Genomic DNA, 18,848 nt, shown 5'->3' with positions numbered 1-18,848 from the left:
TCCCTGCTGGCAGAAGTGCCTTCAAACTCAGCAGCAGCCTGCATAAAGCCAGGGAACATGTCATTTCTGCTTGGTCCAGGCCCCCACATGGGCAGAAGTCTAAAGAAAATGTAGCCATGCAGCTGACATCTAATAGGTCTGCCCGTCCTTAGAGATGTAGAAAGTATTCTAATTTCGTACCATGCTGGTGCTCTTGAGTAACAAGGGCTGGCTGTTGCACAAGCCCTGTGCACACACATGGAGTCCACAGGCTGGAAAATACTCATCTAATCATAGAACCACAGAATAGTTTGGGGTTGAAGGGACCTTTAAATGTCATCTATTCTTCCCAGCCTCTTCTGCTCCCTGGCCAGAGATGATCAGCAATCCTGGTACAGCAGAGTGACAGTTGCTGTTATAGACTAACCTGGAGGCACCACAAATTACTGAAGCAAAGAAACCACATTGCCACCTTTCTGTGTCTCAGGTGTACCCCTCCCCATTTACAGGCACTATGGAAGGGCAACGCAAAGGTACCCAGGAGCAGTCAGGCTGTGATGGAGAGGAGGCAAGTGTAGAGCAGTGCTGCTCATCCCTTCCCAGCTCTTGAAACACCTTAGCTCTGTCTCCAACGGTAGTAACCGCGGTAGCCAAAAACCTGAACTTTGCTTCCAGAAGGAATCAGCTGTTGAGCTGAGTGAATTGTGATGCTGTGCAGGGTGGGTGGAAGAAGGGAGGGAGGAAGGGAGGGAAGAAGGGAGAGAGGGAGGGAGAGCCAAGCCTGACATGGGCCAGAGCAGGAGGGGAGGCACTCACAAAGGCCTTGGAGGCAGGATGGAAAAGACAGTAATTACATAAGAGCACTTGGCGAGCATCTGGCTGGAGTCAGCTGGGCCCCGCCGGCCCTCCCTCCCTCCCTCCCTCCCTCCCTCCCGCGCTGCTAACCAGGAGCAGCTAAGGATACAGGATAGAGATAACTCAGCGCGGGACCCCTGCAGAGGGAAGCGGAGGTAAGAGCTGCTCCGCTTCCCCTCCCGGCTTGTGATGTTCTTGAAGGTTAGGGGCAGATGATTGGGAAGGAAAGGCAGCTGTGGTGAAGGAGAAGCAGTCAGGAGGAGAAGAGAAGAGGCTCTTCCTCTGCCTCTTGGTACAAACGATACCTTTGCTCTGGAGGTTTGGTGAGGGAGGAGCTGTGAAGGGCGAGTGTTTGTGTGTGGATGTGTGTGTGTATGTGCAACAGGGCAGATGATCCACATATACCACAGGGGAGCTGAGCTGTACACAGGGGCTAGAGAGGAGAGAAAACATCAATTTCCTTCTCTGTACCTGTGGTAGAGAGGCGTAATAGGATGGATGCAGCCACTGAGGTAGAGACAGTCTTTTTTTCCCCGTACTTTGCCAGTGTTGTGGTGGGTATAGGAAAAGGGAGGAAATGGAGGAGGAGGAAACAGCTGGTTTTGAGCAGGGATCATTGCAGTATAATCTGGACAGTGCTTCCTTGGGCTACCTCCAAGGCAAAGTGTGTGATGAGGGAGAGCGAAGATTGTTGGGCACACAAGGTGCCCTCAGGCTTGGACTGCACTTTAAAGCATGGGTGGCACAGGTTTACTGGATAGAATTCTCAAAATCTCCCGCAAATGTGACTTCCCCGGCAAAATATTGCTGATACACACTGTTCCTTTTGGGGAGCAGGGCAATATTACCTTAGTAAAAGTGCCTTTACTGGCATAAACTTCTGCCCAGCTGGGCAATGCCACCAGAACATGTCTTTGTTTGCTGGCTCCTGGCAGGTCCCTATTCAGCCCAGATGAGACATTAAATGCAAAGTCCTGCTTGCTCCCCACTGTGAACTGTTCTTACAGTCAGATGAGACACAGACAAAGGCCCCAGATGATGAGGTCCCCCATGAAGAACATCTGCTTGGCTGTGAGCAGCTCAAGAGTGCAGATGGAAATGTGGGACGGAAATGAGGACAATGGCCTCCCTGCTACCTGTTTCCCTTGGAAAGGTGGAAGAGACCAGGCATAAGGCCAAGAACTGCAAAAGTGGGTAATGTCATGTTTAGAAATAAGCCAGGCAGGAAAACCTGAGAGGCACTGCAGGAGCTTTTTTGGGACAGAGAAGAACTTTGTCTTCAGTATCAGCCTCTAAATTTTCAAACACCCCAGAAAATTTACTTGTCTCTAATAGTACTGTCAGCTGCCAAAATTCCCACCACCAGCAGCCAGGAGTAGATAACACAACTGATCACAAAAACCCTCTTTTGTCAGCTGGTAAGGCTCCATTAGCAAGAAGTATTGCCCTAACCTTTCCCCCCCCTCTCATTTCCCAAAGGGGGATACTGAGGCATGGGCAAACGTGGGCAACTTGCATTGGATTTCATTGCACGTCAGTGCTGGAGCCCGGTGAGGAACTCACGCACGCAGCAGTGAATTTCTCCGTCCTCTTCCTGCCCCAGCTGGAAGGCATGTTCACTCCATGTTCATTGAGCTCCAGCCTGACAGGCAGCCTGAGAATATTTCCAGGCCTCCCAGCCCCCATTCCTCCCTTCCCCCCCCAGCTCACAGTACATATTTTCCCAGAGTTTTCCGCTTGCTTCTCCAGTGGTTCTGGGGTCCTGCCAAACGCCAGCCACTCTCTGGGAAGCAGGGCCTCCCATTCCTAAACCAAACAAATGGGAGAAGGGAAACAGGAAAAAAAAGTCTCAGTACACGTAGACATGCTCAAAACCCCATTCCCCTCAGAAACCTTGGAGCCTTCTGCAGCTCCTCTTGGAAGCTGCAGGAGGCACAGTGCTGACTTGGCATTTCTGACCCCTGCAGAACAGAGATATTGTCCATCCTTCCTTCTGCCTCCCAAAGATCTGTATGTGCACACACCCCACCCCCACCACATACCCAAGGTATAAATACCCAGGTCAGTTTCGGTGCAGAATAGAATCTTCTCATCCTCTTCCCAACAGACTCTGCAGTATAAAAAAAAATCTCATGTCTCTCCTACCCTGAATTCTTCTCCTCTCCAAAATGCCCTTCATTCCAATGTTCTGGTGCAGCCACATTGTGCTTACCCCAAAGACACAAGCTTGTCAGCTTGGCGCCAAGCTGGGGACAATGGTCATAGCCAGGGTTTGTTTCCAGATCCCCAGTTTTGCTGGCAGGCAACTCTCAGCAGCCAGGCTCTGCTTCAGACCAGGCACACCACTCCCATCCAAAATGCTCAGCCTGGGACCTAAACAGGGGACATGACCAGGGGATGACACGTGCTGGAGCACAAGGCTTGGGGCTCTGCCCAGGCAGAGGGGATGACCAGAGAGGGAAAAAACTGATGCCTCTCCCCATTGGCAGCGGCTCCTGCTAGAAATATCATGCCTGGGGCAAGAGGCCACAGTGACGCACAAAAAAAACAATGCAGGAGAGAATGAAAGATGAAGTTTGGGGACTATGAGTGGGTAAAGCACAGCTGGGAAGAGAGCATGGCCAAGTGAAGGACTAATGCACGGGACAAGGGACTAGTGCAAAGGACTAAGGGCAGAATCCTGTAGCATCCTGATTGAAGAAGAGTCTGTCTCTTGCACCAGTGCACCCTCCCTTGTCCATCCTGAGATGCCAAGGGTGGGACACTGCCCTGCTGCTGTCCACCCCTTGCACAGGGCAGTCTGTGGTGCCTGCATTTTTTGCTGGCTGGAAGTGAAAAGGCAGAGAGTAAAACCAAACCAACATGTACAAGGAAAAGGCACTTCCTAGGAAAGAGTTAAAAAGACGCTGAAACCCAAGCCGGTTTAGGATGGAGAGCACCCAAAACCAGGGAGGGAGAAGGAGGGAGAGGAGAGGGGGAGGGAGCTGATCCAAGCCTAGCTTGCACACCCAGCCAGCGCTGAGCAGTGCCTGTGCCAAGAACCGGCTTCCTTAAAGCCATGGGCCCGGGGGCCTGCCCTGCAGGCAGAGGGGAGCCGGCGAGCAGGGGCTGGGCATCGAAGAGGGGAGCCTTCGGCCTCCGGGTGAGCAGCTGCGCTGTGCCGGGAGCAGGCAGCAGGATGGGGGCACAGGCTGCAAGAGGGGCTTTCTCAGCTGCTTGGCATGTCTGTCTTTCGTAAGCATATTTCTCTGCAAGCTGCAGAGAATCACGTCCTTCACCATCGGCAGCAAAGCAGCTCCCCTCTAGTCTGCCCAAAGGCTGCGCTGGGGAGCCGGCCGTCCCCTTGGAAAGGTGCTGGGGTTTGCCTGAGAACCCATTGGGCATAGGTGGGAGGGGACCAAGCCCCCAGGATGGGTGGGATTTGGTGGGGGAAAGGAGGAGGCTGAAGTTAAGCTCCCAGCCCACAGGAGAGGAGGCATCTCTGCCAAGAGATGTGGGTCAGGCTCCATCTGGGACATGGGGATTTTTTAGATCACTATAAAGAGTTGATACACAGTGATAGAAGGGCTGGAGAATTTTTTTTACAGCGCTTCCCACAGACTGAGCAGCCTTTTGCTAAAGAACTTCTGAGGTTGGACTCAATGACCCTAGAGGTCTTTTTCAATCTTAACAATTCAATGATTCTGTCTCCTTCTTCTATCCCAGCCTGGGAACTGAACATTCTAGTGGCTTTAATGGTTTGCCTAGTCAGCATCAAGCCTTCTAACAAGATCAGCACCAAGTCTCCACTGGTCTGGGCGGAAGGGCGTGGGGAACCCTCTTGGGCCATGCGATTGCTGCTCAGATTGCATCCTTGAACAAGCATGTTAACTCCCTCCACAGGACAATGCCATTTCATCCCACCCCTGGCTCCAACCACAGAAAGATGTTTCATCATGATCTCTGTCCATCCCTTATGTCCTCCCCCTTCTTATACCTCACTCTTGGCACTTCTTCATATCTTCCCAGGTCACCATGGACATCACCTACCTGCGCACATCCCTGACCTTCCTTTTTCTCCCTCTTCTTGTGTTTGGGGCACCCGCTGATGAACCCAACCTCACAGAACCAGGCCCTGGTGCTTGCAAGCGCTGTTGTGACTCACTGGACTCTTCCACAGATACCCCATCAATCCCTCCCAGCCACCACCACTTTCCCTACCCAGTGCCAGAGGTCCGTCACTATATCAACATCACCATTCTGAAGGGTAAGTCTTTGCCCTTGGACGCCAAGGCCGGCTCAGGGACTGATGCATTGCAGTGGAGGTGACAGCTGGATTTCTGGCGTGCTGGTTGTGCTAACAGACCATCCTGAAGGATAAGTGACCACACACACTATGCCCAGGGTTTAGGTGTTTTGTGCTGTGATGGGGAGTAGCCTGGGGGGATGGAAGTCAGTGTGTATCTCTGCTGTGATCTCTGTGTCTCAGGATGCTGCCTGCTACTAACTCTTCCTCCTTGCTAACACAGGAGTGGGACTGACAGCCTCTTGTCAAGCTGGGACGACACATTCCTTGTCTCAGACTTACAGAGTTCTGTAGTGCCTGAGGGAAAGAACACTCCTTATGAACTGCAAAATAAGCATGTTTGGAGGGCATTTCTACCCAGGGAGGTTGTGGGGAGACCTTCTCCAGCTCTGTGGGTCATGTGCATTTGGGATCGGGAGGAGGGCAAAGGGAAGCAGCAGTTATTTGCAAGCACCTCCAGATTAAACTGGCAGTGACCCCCAGCTCATTCCACCCTGCAGTGGCTGGCTTGGCTAACAGGAAAGGGATCCCTATTTTACATCAGCTCCTCTCTTCAGGATTCCCCTTTTAGCCTTTGCTGTGGGCAAAAGCCTGTTCCCAGCTGGATGCTGCCACACGCTGCTTGTAGCTCTGTGGTTTGTCTGGGTTAACTGGACAGATGCTCTCCCTTCCCTGCCCTGCCAGGAAGTAGCTGTAATCCATCAAAGTTCAGAAGGGCAGATAGAGGCCTAGACTAGAGTGTGGTGTCTAAGGGGGTCCTTTAGTACCATGCAGGGGATGGAGAGGAGGAAAAGAACAAGATACAGATTTTGAATGCTGTCACTTAGTGCTGGAGGCTGCTCTGAGTCCCATTCCTTCTCTGTATACACACAGTACATTCTGGTGCTGGTCTCTGTATTGATGCCTGCCCAAGTGTGTGATGGGCAGTGCACACCAGGTTAGAACTGCAGTATTATTTATATGGGATGCTCAGAGCATGCCAGTATTGTGAAAGTACCATCCCTCTAAGTTGCAGTGCTCCATCTGCCCAGTCCAGCTTGGATCTTTTCCCTCTGACCCACTGTATTGTCACTCCCTAATCATGTTCCCCCACGGGTGTTAGCAGTTCTTCCCCTTCTCCAGCCTACAGCAAGACCAGTGTGCATCCTGTGGGGATAGCTTCGTCAAAGGAGAGGTGTGTGGGAGGGCAAGGCTGTGCTGGAGGTAAAGGAGTGTGGGGGAGGAAGAAGAGGTCAAGAGCCCCAGTGGTGCTTCGGACTGCTGGGCTCCCTCTGAGGCTGAAGTCTCCTAGGAAGAGGTCCTGGTGCCTCCAGCAGAGCTGTATAATTTGGTGAGCAGGGGATTCATTGGGGAAGAGACTCCAGACACTCCCAGAGCTCTGCTAGCTCCTTTCCCATTAAGAGCAGAGGTACTGTGACCTTCAGAAGTGTTCCTTCTTCTGGCATTGCCCCATTCTTGTGCAATCCTCTCCCTCCTCATTAGGCTTTCTCACTGCCACGTCCACATCTTCTGGCATCACACAGGAGTTGTGTCCTCTGCTTCCTCCTGTAGGAGAGAAAGGAGACCGGGGAGAGCCTGGGATGCCAGGGAAATGGGGCAAAGAAGGACCACGAGGTGAGCGGGGTGCCCAGGGCCAGAAAGGCAGTAAAGGACAGATGGGCACAGCAGGAGACCCCTGCAAGCATCAGTACGCTGCATTCTCCGTCGGTCGCAAGAAAGCACTGCACAGCAGCGAGGGCTTCCAGGTCTTGATCTTTGACACCGTCTTCGTCAACCTCTACAGCCACTTCGACATGTTCAATGGCAAGTTCTACTGCTCAGTGGGTGGACTTTACTACTTCAGCCTCAATGTCCACACCTGGAACTTCAAGGAGACCTACATGCACATCATGCACAATGAAGAAGAGGCGGTCATCCTGTATGCCCAACCCAGCGACCGCAGCATCATGCAGAGCCAGAGCCTCATGCTGGAGCTCCAGGAAAATGATGAGATCTGGGTGAGGCTCTACAAACGGGAGCGGGAGAATGCCATTTACAGTGATGATGTTGATGTGTACATCACCTTCAGTGGGTACTTGGTCAAGCCCAGCATTGAATAACTGCCTCTCCTTTGCCTTGGGGCCTCTTAGGCCTTTTCCTTTTCTCTCTCTCTCTCTTTCTCTCTCTCTCTCTATCTTTACTGCCCATAATCACTGCAAATCACTTGGAAATGGGCCTGTGAAATCTCAGGCACTGAGTGTGAAACTTGCCACACTGGCTCCCACCTCACGCTCTCTTGTAGCCAGACCTGTATCTGTCCACTTTACATCATGGCACTACCACCTCTTGCCCCTCACCTCATAACCCCAACTTAGGTTATTGGCTTCTTCTCAATCTGCCAGCAAGCTGCCTCTGGCATTTAGGGTTCTAGAGCAAGAGGAAAGCTAAAATGCTGCTTCTGGGCCTTTGCCCCTCCTTGGGGCTTCGTACACAAAGGACTCCTGTGGAAAGGGCTAGAAAGTCCCCACTGCCGAGGTACATCCTGGCTCCTCTCCATCCTAGCTAGACATACCAGTTTTGCAGCCTGAAATAAGGTCTTAATGTCACCTCTGATATCTGTAGTCTAGAGAGCAGGCTGGGGTTTGATGGTCTCCTGTAGCACAAGGAAGATGTAGGAGCACTGAGAGAGGATATTGTCTTTCCAGAAAGGGAACTGTTGGTCTTCTAAACTGGCTTTCCATAGACACCCTTCTGTGTCACAGAATCCAGACTGGCTGTCGAACCTAGACCTAGTGGAATTGTCCTCCTCTGTGCCTCCTCTGTGAAGAGCTCTAGCTCTTCAAAGCGATGAAGGGCCAAACACCTGGCCAGACCCTTCATGGGCATCTGCCCATGATTCAGTAGAGGCGACCATTCTGTTCCCACCAGTACTGAATGAGAGAGAGAGAGAGAGAGAGAGAAGCTTGAAAACCCCTCCCCCACCAGCCCTGGGGTGTTACTCAGTCTTGGCTCATCAGCTGTGGGAAACTAGTCCAGAGAGCAAACCTGAATCTGCTCTCCTTTGGCAGAGGTGCCATTTCATTGTCCTCCTGAAGGTGGTTCTCCCACACTGGTATTGAAGGACCTGTTTCAGGGCCTGAGCTGGAGGCTGTAGGGGAAATTGCAGTTCAATCAATTCCAAACCTGGACAGGCTGCCACTTCTTTGACTCTGTGATGGAACAGAGATAGAGGTGAGACTACAGCACCTTGCCCAAGGGTTAAAATCTTCCCTGCTATACGCTCCATGCCCTTTTCAGCAATCTCATCAAAGTACCTGAGAAAAGCATGTGGCTAAAACAAGCCCTTGCGTTTTTTGTCAGGTTGGAGATGTCACAGTGAGAAAAGAATGCCAGTGGTAGGGTTTTTTAGTACTATTTATATTGGTCTCACACTGGTCCCGTTTGCATCCCTCTGGAAGGGATGCTGCAGTCCTGGGCGGAGCAATGAGGCTGGCTCAGCGCTTTAGGAAACCTACTTCCACCTGTCGCGATGCTCCCATAAACAGCACTGCCAAGACTTGTCTCTTTTTTGAGTCTCAGGGCAGGATAAGCAAGAGAAACACAGGTATTTCTCCTCTGCTCATCACTGATCATGAAATTTTCAGACTTTCCTGGGTTCTGCTGTCTCATGATGAGCCACAGTCTCTGCCTATAGCACATGGGACTACCAGGGCTCTCCCAGAAGAAATGTGCATCATTATACAAGATTAGGTCTGGTACGCACAACCCAGGATAGCAAAGGAACAGGGACCAAGGCTAAATATTAAAACTGACCTTGAAAAAAAAATGTGGGTAATTTTCTCTCTTATCCTGTTTACTTATTCTCCATGCTTTTCTAAGGAAGCTGTACAGACTGTAGTGAGTTTCAGGAAATTTGTTCGGATCCTCCCCACCACTGCCAATGAGGCAATGGGTATAAAAAACAAAGTTTCACTAAGGCAAGGATGATTTTTTTCACAGGGAAACATGTGATGAAGGGATCATGGAAACTAAAGGAGACTGTGAGTTTCTTCCTCTCCCTTAGCAGGTCAAGTGTGTGGAATTGCTCAGAGACAGGATTCCACATAGCAGAGGAAGCAGAAAGCTGGAGGTGGTGCTCAGGACTGAATTCCTTTCTCTCTTCCTCAGCAGACTGCAAACCCAGAAATAGTCTATTTACAGTGTATAGTGCCTCATGCCTGCCTGAAGAGAAGCAAGCCTCTCTAAGACTGAATATCTCCATAGACAAGCTTCCTTCTTTCTCCTTTCCTATTTGGTGATTGAATGCTGGTGACAGGTCTCCTGTGCTACCCATGAGCAGCCAGAGGGTGTCTGATGCACATGAGAGAGGAGGGAAGGGGGACCAAAGGGTGTGTTTAACAGGCTTCTGGTGCTAAACAAGATGGCATTCCCTTGGTGCTAAATCAGATTTCAGGAGTATTGGGTGCTTTCTGGAAAGTGTAGTAGGCTGAGTTGTGATGTACTCTGGAATTAATGGTGCTTTATGTAACAAAACCAAACAGACTCCAAGAACTTTTGTATATACATTTTTTTTTTCAGTGGTATTAAACTTTTTTCCTTGGTTGTTTTGCACTTAAATCTGTTTTTCTCTCCCAACCTATTCCTTCTAGCTCTGGTTATTGTTGAATGATGTGATGGAAAAGACACTGACCTGAAATTGACAGGTACAAAGTCTAACTCAGCTCTGAAATTTCCCTGGGTAACCCTTGACAATCTTGTGTCTGTTTCCTTTGGAAAGAATCATTACCTTAAAATATTTACTGCTTGAACACTTCTAATTATGACAACCATTCTCCTTTTGCTGGAAAAGCTTTCAGCAAATTCAAAAAAGGATTCTTTGATGATTACCAAAAAACTCCCAGGACAATACAATGGGTTGTAGAAGTAGCTTCAAATACTTATTTATATTGAGGAAGGCTGGGTTTATGTTGAAGTTCTCTTAAGGGAGACCAGATCCCTTTATCTAATGAAATTCTTAGCACATTCTTCTATCAAGCACTTGGTGAGCACAAGTGTTTTCTGTTTTCCCTATGACATTTCTCTTTTCTCTGCCAAGAGCTGAAGGCTAGGAAGTACAGTGTAGGAGCGATAGTAAACTGTTGATTGGACACTTGTGCTTCCTAATATCAGAATGAGTGGGAATTCCAGAGTGAAGCTGGGCAGGCATATTTGGAAGACCTGTGTGTGATGAAGAAGGCCTGAGATTCAGGTCAGAGGTGGAAAGACAAGTGGCAATTGCTTATAAACCTGAGGGAGAAGGGAAGATGTGAGCAGGAACTGGAGACTTATAAGCTTGAGTGAAAGATCTAGAAGGCATAGAATCCTAAGGACAGGGAGATGCCTTTTGGGGTCTCATTACAAGTCAAAGAGGTACATGGGGTTTTGTTTATCATCTTTGGACTGAGAGAACTCCTGCTGAGGTAGAAGGATAGGCGAAAAACCAAGTTGAGGTGCCCATATAGGACCTTCTGTTTTGAGTTTAATTTGCCTTCACATAGTTTCTCCTGTGGTTTGATATGTACCAGACACTTCATTTGGCAAAGGGTGAAACACACAGTCATACACATCCCTACAGGCCTCTTTGGTCCTGTGTCAGGCCCAGAGCAAGGGCTATATATATCCTAGTAAATGCAATGCTCTGTCAGGTCAGAGCCCAGTCTTTTTCCCATTTTTTGTTTACTTCTGAGGAAGCAGATAAAAATGCGTCCTCAGGAAGTGTAGCAGTTGTGTTTGTGCATGTTCTTGCTCCTTGAGGTGAGATGCTGGCAGATTGGAAGTGACTTTGTCACACTTACAAAAGGTGAGGAAAGGGGGCAGGGAGGGAGGAGGGGCGATTGGAAATGTGTAGCCAGATCTTCAAGAAAAGCTTTCTGTGATTCAACCTTTCAGCCTGCCACCTGAAGTCTCCTCAGCCAAATCCCTTGGGGCTAGGGTGACAGGCAGGGTCTGTAGCTGGTGCCACCCATCACCCATGGATGCCTGACCAGGGAGTTGCTGCAGGTGAGGCTCAGCTCAGGCAAGGTAGGTTCTACAATGCTTTGAAGGAACAAGGTCTAGAATAGATCTAGAATAGATCAGCCCTGCTGTCCTGCCAGGGAGTGCACCCATGCCCAGAAGGCCATGAGACCATTCATTCATTCATTCATTCACCCCAGGTCTGTGGGTTTTTTCCATGCAGTGGAGCTGCCCTGTGGAATGTGATTCAGGGGCTGGTGACAGCCTGTATCTCTCTCATGGGCAAAGCAAGCACCCTGGGGTGCACAGCTGCAGCACTACCCCTGGAGCTGTGTCTATATCTTCCCCTTAAAGAGTGGTCCAAACTCTGCTGCAAAGGGCTCTGTAGATGTCTGAAGTTTGTTCAAGGCATCTGTCACAGGGTTGTCCCTGAAAACTGCCTTCCTGCAGGTCCCTGGTCTTCCAGGTATGAAAGGAGTGGGAGAGAGGACATGAAGGGCAGGACATAGTGCTGTCTCTGGGAAAGGAAGCACATGCCAGGGACAAGTCAGGAGAAGCTGGAGGCCCTGCAATAGCTCTTTGCCCTGTGATAGCTGTGGGAAAGGGGAAGAGAGAAGCAGGCCCACTCTGCAGGTGGGCACAGGTGGATGTGTCTGCACCCAAAGCACCAGGGAGAGCAGAGATATAAGAAAGCAGGATCTGGCTCCACATCCCTTCAGAGCTTTTGTCACAGGAGGGGCAGTCACAGGAAGAGTCTTTGGCTTTGCCTCAGCTGCTATGGTAAAAGATCTGCCCCACATCAGCGCGCTATTCAGGGGCTGCCATGCTGTACTGTAGCAGGTTTCCCTGCAGCCTGCTGTCCTTCCTCCTCTCCCAAACCACCCAGACAACTTGCTTCACTCACACCTTAGCCTTGTTTATCTCCCAGAGTCCAGAGAGGGAGAGGGGGTGATGCAACACCCCAGCCAGCATCACCCAGTGCCACAAGCAGAGCTGCCACCTCCCTCCATCTAGCACATTGCAGCTAGGTGCCAGCAGTGGATTCAGCCTGCCCAGATCTCCTTTTTCTCAATTTCCCTTTCCCATTGCTGGCTGGGAGCTGCCATAGGATTTGAAAGGCTGGATGTAGACCCTGCTCATAGCTATGTGGATGCTGGGGCACAGCTGCATTTGAGGGCAATTGTTCCACTGCCTCATGTGGCGTGGCCCTTCTCTGACCACAGTGGCAAAGCAAGCACTTGCCCAGTCACACCAGGCTTCGGAGGCCAGCTCAGTGCACACTGTGCTGTGACACCCACACACATATACCCACACATACCAACACACATACCGACCCCATATGGACATCTCTCACCTTCCTGCCAACGGAAACTGTTGCCCTTTGCAAGTCTGGCACGCTCTGAAGATGCTATCAGCAGGTGGGCAGAGGGTGCTGAGGCTCCAGGCCTCTTTGGTACAGGCACAGCTCCCCCATCTAATGAAATACCTTCTCCTTCACCCACGAGCTCTCTGTGATCTCTTGCCTTGCAGTTATACCACAGTGAGGGCCAGGGCAGAAGGTTTAAACCAAAGGCTTCTGACAGTTTGTCATTCCACAGACCATCCAGTCTCTTGAATTTGTGTCACTTAACTCACAAATGACCTGCGAACTATTGCAGAACTTCACACTTTTTCCAGTTTCTGTTTGCAACAGTTAAAATAGGAGGGAGCAGGATGTAGAGCTCTTGGCTTGGAGAAGCTAAGGAGTAGGGAACTCCCCATCTACCTGGAAAGGTTGTAAATAGAGCCCTGGATGAGTGGAAGGCAGGAGTCTGTGTTCTTTCCTAATCGATTTTAACACACTTGTACCTGTTGCCAGTGTGGATGAGGATGGAGAAGTGCAGAGGTGCCTCCACTGACGGTGTGAGCTGCAGTGCACCTCTTAGGGGGCAGATGTGCCCAAGCCTCACAGGTGCTACTGAGGGCAGGTGCAATGCTTCAAAATAGCCAGAGGAAGAAATGGTCCACAGAGAAGAAAGAGGACAATTAGTTTCTTGTCTAACTGACCCACATCCTGCAAGCATCATTTTCACTGTTCTGAGCCCCTGCTCTGAAGCACTATTCACCTTCCAGGTGTTTGGCACAACAATGCCCTAGAGCAAGCATCTTCCATAGGGTGCCTGATGGTCACTACATTTTATTTGCCCCACACATGCTTTTCTGGGTTTGTGGCATTCTCACATTCACCCCTACAGACACTTTTTTTCTCCCCATATGTCCTCAGTTCTTCCCCTGAGATAGTGGAGTGAGGAAGATCACTAGAAAGGACATTCCAGGAAATTAAGCCCTGTCACCTGCAGCCACAGCCAGCAATTGAGCAGATTTTTAGAGCCCAGGGACCACAGGATTATTATTCCACACACGATTTAAAACACCTCCAAGCCCTTGCTTTGCCCCAACTACCACTTTTCTGTGTGGTGTGCTGGTGGCATTGTTTTAGTCTAAGAGAATTATGCAGGCTTTTATAGCTGTACCACATGATTTAAAATTATTTTTTTAAAAAATTCTATTTATTCATTATATGGCAGATACTGAAGCACTCCCCTGACCCTCAGACAGGCTTCCTTCTCCTCCCTCATCCCCAATTCTGCCAGTCGTGAAGGCAGAACATCTGAGCCTTCAGACCAGGCAGGGACAGTGGTGAGTTGGCTCAGCCCACAACTCCTGTCCTGCAAGACGGCAATCTGAGCTCGGAGGAAATGGAGAGAAATGGAGAGAGGATGAATGCATAGCCTTCTCTTTGCTGCAGGCCTTCTTTTTTTTTTTTTCTTTTTCTTTTTTTTTTTCACTCCCCCCTCCTCCTTTACATTCCTATGTCAGTCCTTCTCACCGTTTCAAAACACTGCAGAGAGCTCTCGGAGTGCAAAGTGCAGGGGGAGCAGTGGGAGGCCAGGTGAGGACAGAGAAGGGCGAGAGGAAAAGGTCAGTGACGCAAGTCCGAAGCAATGGCTCTCCGTTGAGAGCTGCTGTTTGTCCGTGGTTCGCTATTTCTACTCGGCAACACTTCACACATCTGGGGACCACAACTCCTTCCACCGCCTACGCTCTTCCCTCCCCCGCCACGGGGGATGAGGGGAGGGGGAAGGAGGAGAGATGCTGCACTAGCCTGCCAGCATCATTTCCAGGGCCAAAAGGATAAAAACCCTAAGCAGTCCTTTCCATCAGCCACCTTCTCTTTGAATACTGAGCACCTCTAATGAAGGAACCTGCTGCCTGCAAAGAGGGTGGGGAAAGGAGCGGCAAAGGGGGGGATCTTGTGTGGTGCATGGAAGGTCAGTACTGGAGAAATGTAGTGACACTCTCATCCTTGAAACATAAAAGCAACCGTACATGTTTCCTATTACAATTAAAACCTCACCTAAGTAGGCTGTGGCTAAGAGAAGGGACTCTGGTGCCTGCAGACATGTGCTGTCCTTGGCCTATTTCTAGGGTAAGCATTCAAGTGGAGCCAAGTGCTTGATGCCCCACATGCTTCCCCACTGGGCCTGAACTGTGCTCTGTGTGCGTGTGTGTTTGTGTGAACGAATGTGTGCTCAGGTGCAAGCACAGGGCAGTGCCCCCGCGGACCTTCCCTGCAGCCTGCTCCAACTGCAGGGCACAGCACCCGCCTAAACTAGCCCTCCCAGCCCCGTGCAATTGCTCTTTGCAACTGCACTAAAAGGGAGGGTGAAATTATCAACTGCTTCAATGCTCTGTGCCCTTTCCTGCCTCTTATGTGGGAGCTACCAGAGCAACAGGGATGACATTTCCCCCCTGACCATGCATGTCAGTCAGGAAGAGAAGAGGAAGAAAGGGTAACCCCGTGTGTCTTTCACTCAGTGAACTAAGTCCCATTTTTCCTGAGACATATACATTCCATTTCCCTAATAGGGGCACAGCCTATGGAGCAGTGAGGTGAGCTGCAGCTTGGGCTTTGTGTGATTGCAACAAACTTGACAGGTACCACACGCACAGGGCTCTGTGTTGCATCTCTCAAGGAGCATCTACAGGTTCCTCAGAGACCACAGTGAGGAAAACACTAGTGTCTGCAGTGCTTTTTCTTCCTACAAGTGGTGGTCTTGCAATGGTCACCAGGATCTTGTTAGTAGTCTCCCCTAACAGGCAGCCTTACCTACCCATAGCCACAAAATAGTCTTTTTGATTGTGTGCAGCCTTATCAAGCTGCTCTGCTACAGGCACTTCACCTCAGAGGAGGGCTCCATAGGAGAAAAATCCTCAGAGGAGCAATCCCAGAGCTAAAACCCTGGCAGAGGTGTGCTCTCAATAGGGCTGGGGAGCTCTTTGTTCTGAGCTGTTTCACAAGATAGTGGTACCGCCCTTGAGGGGGTGAAGTGCCCTCAAGCCCTTGGGTCAGGTGATCCACCTGAACACCACCCTTCCCTTCCATTCCTTACACCCAAGTACGCTGGCTGTGGCCTTTCTCATCAGACCTTCTGCCTCCCAAGGTGGAGAGCAGCAACATTAGAGGGCAAATGGGGGAAGAGCTGAACCCAGGAAACCACAGAGCAGAGGGAAAATAGCTCTTCTGTTTGAGCCCAGGGGAGAAACAGGAATGCAGTTCCTGAGCAGTGAGCAGTAAGGAGACAGGAAGCTGCCTCCAAACAAGTAATTTTTGTTCAGGCATTTTAATGACATGAAAGTTAATAATTGCTGCAGTCACAAATCAGTAACCCCTGGAAGGGCTTAAGGGGGAGTAGAAGGTTGGCCCTTGGATAAGCATGACATCACCAACCATAATTTAAAACAAAATCAACAATCTAATTAACTCCCTTTCTAGAAGCTGCTCAGGCAAAGAGATGAAGAAAATGGAGGAGCAAGGAGAGCTCTGAGCAGAATGGGGGTGGTGGCTGTAATGATTTTTTTCCTCTAGAGAAGGAAGGGAAATGTGATTAAACTGGAAGCAAGCCTTGATAATCAAAATACCTGAGGGTTTATTCTCAGGAATCTCCTTACAATATTATGTCTTGCCTTCAAGCAATTTTGAATGTACAATAAATCCCTAAATTCCTCTCAATTTATTAGGTCTGGAAGCTGTCATTGCTTCATATTAGGCTTGTCAACTATTTGTACCCTCTAACTTTAAATAGAGATGTAACACATTGACAGGCTGAAAAACAGAGCAGGGCTTTATCTCTCCAAGACTGCCCAGGTAATAAGGTAATGATTTCCCTCAAGGACAAGAGCAGCCACTGATGCTGAATAGCAAATCAGCCAGTGTTCAGCTCATTACCTTGCTTGGGCATAGAGTTGGTGTAAGGCTGTTCTCTGAGTCCAGTGCTGCCTTCCTGTAGAACATACCACTAGCACAGGCAATTCATCTTCAATACAGGTCTGTGAGCAAGTTCTGTAGGCAGTCTAGCCATGCATCTTCAGTATTCAATGCCAGGAGGACCCTCAGGGACTTGCAGAGGCATGTTTAAAGACTGTAAGTCAATAATGGCCCTACAGACCTGGGCAGTGGACACATGGGTGTGATGCAAGACCCAGAGTTTGGTGTATGAATCTGTTTTTGAAGATGGGAAGGTGTTCTTTAAGTCCCTTTCTCTGCTGTGGAAATTGAGACTCAGAGAGGATGTGCGAGCTGTACACACAGGCTAATAGTCCCGTGGGTACATGCCTTCCTACCAGTTCCCACTGCTGAGTTTTCCATCACAGTGCGCCAGAATAGGACCACAGGTACCATGATTAAGCTGACAGAGATCACTTGCCACACTGCTGTGGCTCAGATGCCTGTTGGACCTCAGACACCATCTCCACAGGCTCAGACAAGGGTGTAGGCAGTGGCTTTCCTTCATGTTGCTGAGCCAGGCCCAGGGTGACAGCCCAGGTCTTCCTTGAGGGTCTCTAGGGAGGGACTCTGGATCTGAACAGCCCTTGTAGCACCACGAGCTCTCATCAGGGGGACAAGCATCCACTCCTAGGAGCTCTCTTAAAGCTTGTCTCTGCTGCTGGGCTCCAGCCCCTCCAGACAAAGTCCTGACACTGTCTAGTTCAACCCAAACAGAATGCGGCGCCAGGGCTCAGGTCCCAAGCAGGGCCATCTCGTGATTGTCCTATGCTTCTCCTCATGAGATCATAGCTGTGCATTCACAGCCAAGTAGGCTAAGAGTGAAACTGCTTGAAAATAGCATGCTCTCCCTCCCACCCTTTTTTCCCCACTTCTCTGAGGCTGTGACCATCACTGTCAAGGAGTGAAAGTGAACACCTCCTCCATCACCTCCCACCTCTGGCCTCTGAGTTGCAAGTAAAAGTGCCTGTGAATACCTCAGTTTCCTACCACTTTTGTCCATGTTCTCCAATAGCCTTTCAGGCTAGGGAATCCCTACTTTGAACATCTTGTGTATTCATGTGTATATTTGATGTCTGCTGCCTTTCTCAGGCATGTCTATCAGGACACTCTGTAGGGCAGAATTTGGACAGAAAGAAATGCAGGAATATCATCTGCTCTATAGGTAGGCTTAATACTTGCTGCCCAGCATCGTTACTCCATTGTGGTACCCGATTCCAGGTCTTAAACTCCATTGTCTAAATGCCTCTCCACTTAAACACAGTGATGGAGATTAACCTGAGGGCAGTGTTTAGCCCATAGCAGCAACATCTCTAGGAATGATGGAACAGGAGGGAAAAAAAACCTCTCTCACATCAGCCTAAGTTTTCTGTTTTGATACAAAGTAAAGCCTCTTACAGGCTTGTAATGTGAACAAATTCAAGACCTCACTTATACACTTATACACTTACACACTTACTTATACACTGAGCAGTGGTTTCCCACAAGGCCATTTTTACAGACATTTTTCGGAGTAGAACCACAGTTTAAGGGGAAAATAACTTCAGATGTTTTGAGAAGCGCACGCATACGATTGGCAGGAAATTCAATGCAAAGGTTATAGTTAAAACAACATTATTTGGAAAGTACCAGAAATAACTTGCAGAGCTTCTAGAGACCTTCACAGTGTATCCTGTCAGGAAGCAAACACTTTAGTGGCCATCAGGGTGTCTCTGCCTCCATCCCTTCACCTCTTGCTGGTTCTGTGCCCTTTCCACTGCTCCACTCCAGAGGGTCATGGGGACAGGACACAGATGGATGTGCTGAGCCCTCCACTGAGCTCACCCTGGTGTGCTGTGCAGTTTGCAAGGCGTCCCAGTTAGCCTGGCACTCTGGTCCCACTGAGAGCCAGAAAAGGGAAGGGATATCCCCAGCCTAATGAACGCGATGAGCTGATGAATCGTGGGGTAGTTTGACACCACACAATACTTTTGCCCTTCACACTTCTCTGTGTCTGTTTCCCTGTTCACCTTTGCCATTTTGCAGAGACTCTCAGTGGACACGCAACTGAAAATGAGCAGTTTCAGCAGTACTCCTCTAACGAAAGCAGTGTGAGGGAGAAAAGTCTTGTGCATAAGTACATGCCTCAGTCTTGAGTATTTTTAAAACTTATGCTGCCCCTGAAACCAATCTGGACCAAAAAACACTTTTAACCAAACTTCCACCATCACACTTTTACCTGCCACTTTAACACTGAACAACAACACTGACTTTCAGAATTTACCCATCTCAGCCACCATTATGGGGACAGGAAGGTAAAGTCAAGAACACCTTGCATGTGTTGCTGACAATGTGGTTTTGTTTGGCTTCTCACTTTACAAATGGCATAATTCCTAACAATATCAGTGTGAAGGAGATAAAAAGTGCCACATTCTCAGTAGCGCAACATCT

At 49.6% G+C, this 18,848-nt stretch overlaps 1 protein-coding gene across 1 annotated transcript; it reads left to right on the top strand.

Moving 5' to 3' along the window:
- Window positions 1-144: 144 nt before the first annotated feature.
- Window positions 145-9,696, top strand: C1QTNF6 (C1q and TNF related 6). The gene is made up of 3 exons (XM_066184058.1): window positions 145-547; window positions 4,843-5,080; window positions 6,671-9,696. The coding sequence occupies exons 1-3, from the start codon at window positions 494-496 to the stop codon at window positions 7,216-7,218; spliced, it is 840 nt and encodes a 279-aa protein (XP_066040155.1). The 5' UTR covers window positions 145-493; the 3' UTR covers window positions 7,219-9,696.
- The last annotated feature ends 9,152 nt before the right edge of the window (window positions 9,697-18,848 follow it).

The sequence above is a fragment of the Chamaea fasciata genome, unplaced genomic scaffold, assembly GCF_029207755.1.
Source record: "Chamaea fasciata isolate MVZ Bird 193981 ecotype frontalis unplaced genomic scaffold, bChaFas1.0.hap1 SCAF_5, whole genome shotgun sequence".
Classification (NCBI taxonomy): Eukaryota; Metazoa; Chordata; class Aves; order Passeriformes; family Sylviidae; genus Chamaea; species Chamaea fasciata.
This window is presented reverse-complemented; position numbering and strand designations above follow the sequence as displayed.

What these genes read in the sequence shown, in the direction of transcription:
- C1QTNF6 (XM_066184058.1), top strand. Translation starts at nt 494, where the DNA reads ATGGAAGGGCAACGCAAAGGTACCCAGGAGCAGTCAGGCTGTGATGGA. An exon ending in CAGGCTGTGATGGAGAGGAG is followed by an intron (nt 548 to 4,842) that starts GCAAGTGTAGAG and finishes ATATCTTCCCAG; the next exon opens with GTCACCATGGACATCACCTA. An exon ending in CAACATCACCATTCTGAAGG is followed by an intron (nt 5,081 to 6,670) that starts GTAAGTCTTTGC and finishes TTCCTCCTGTAG; the next exon opens with GAGAGAAAGGAGACCGGGGA.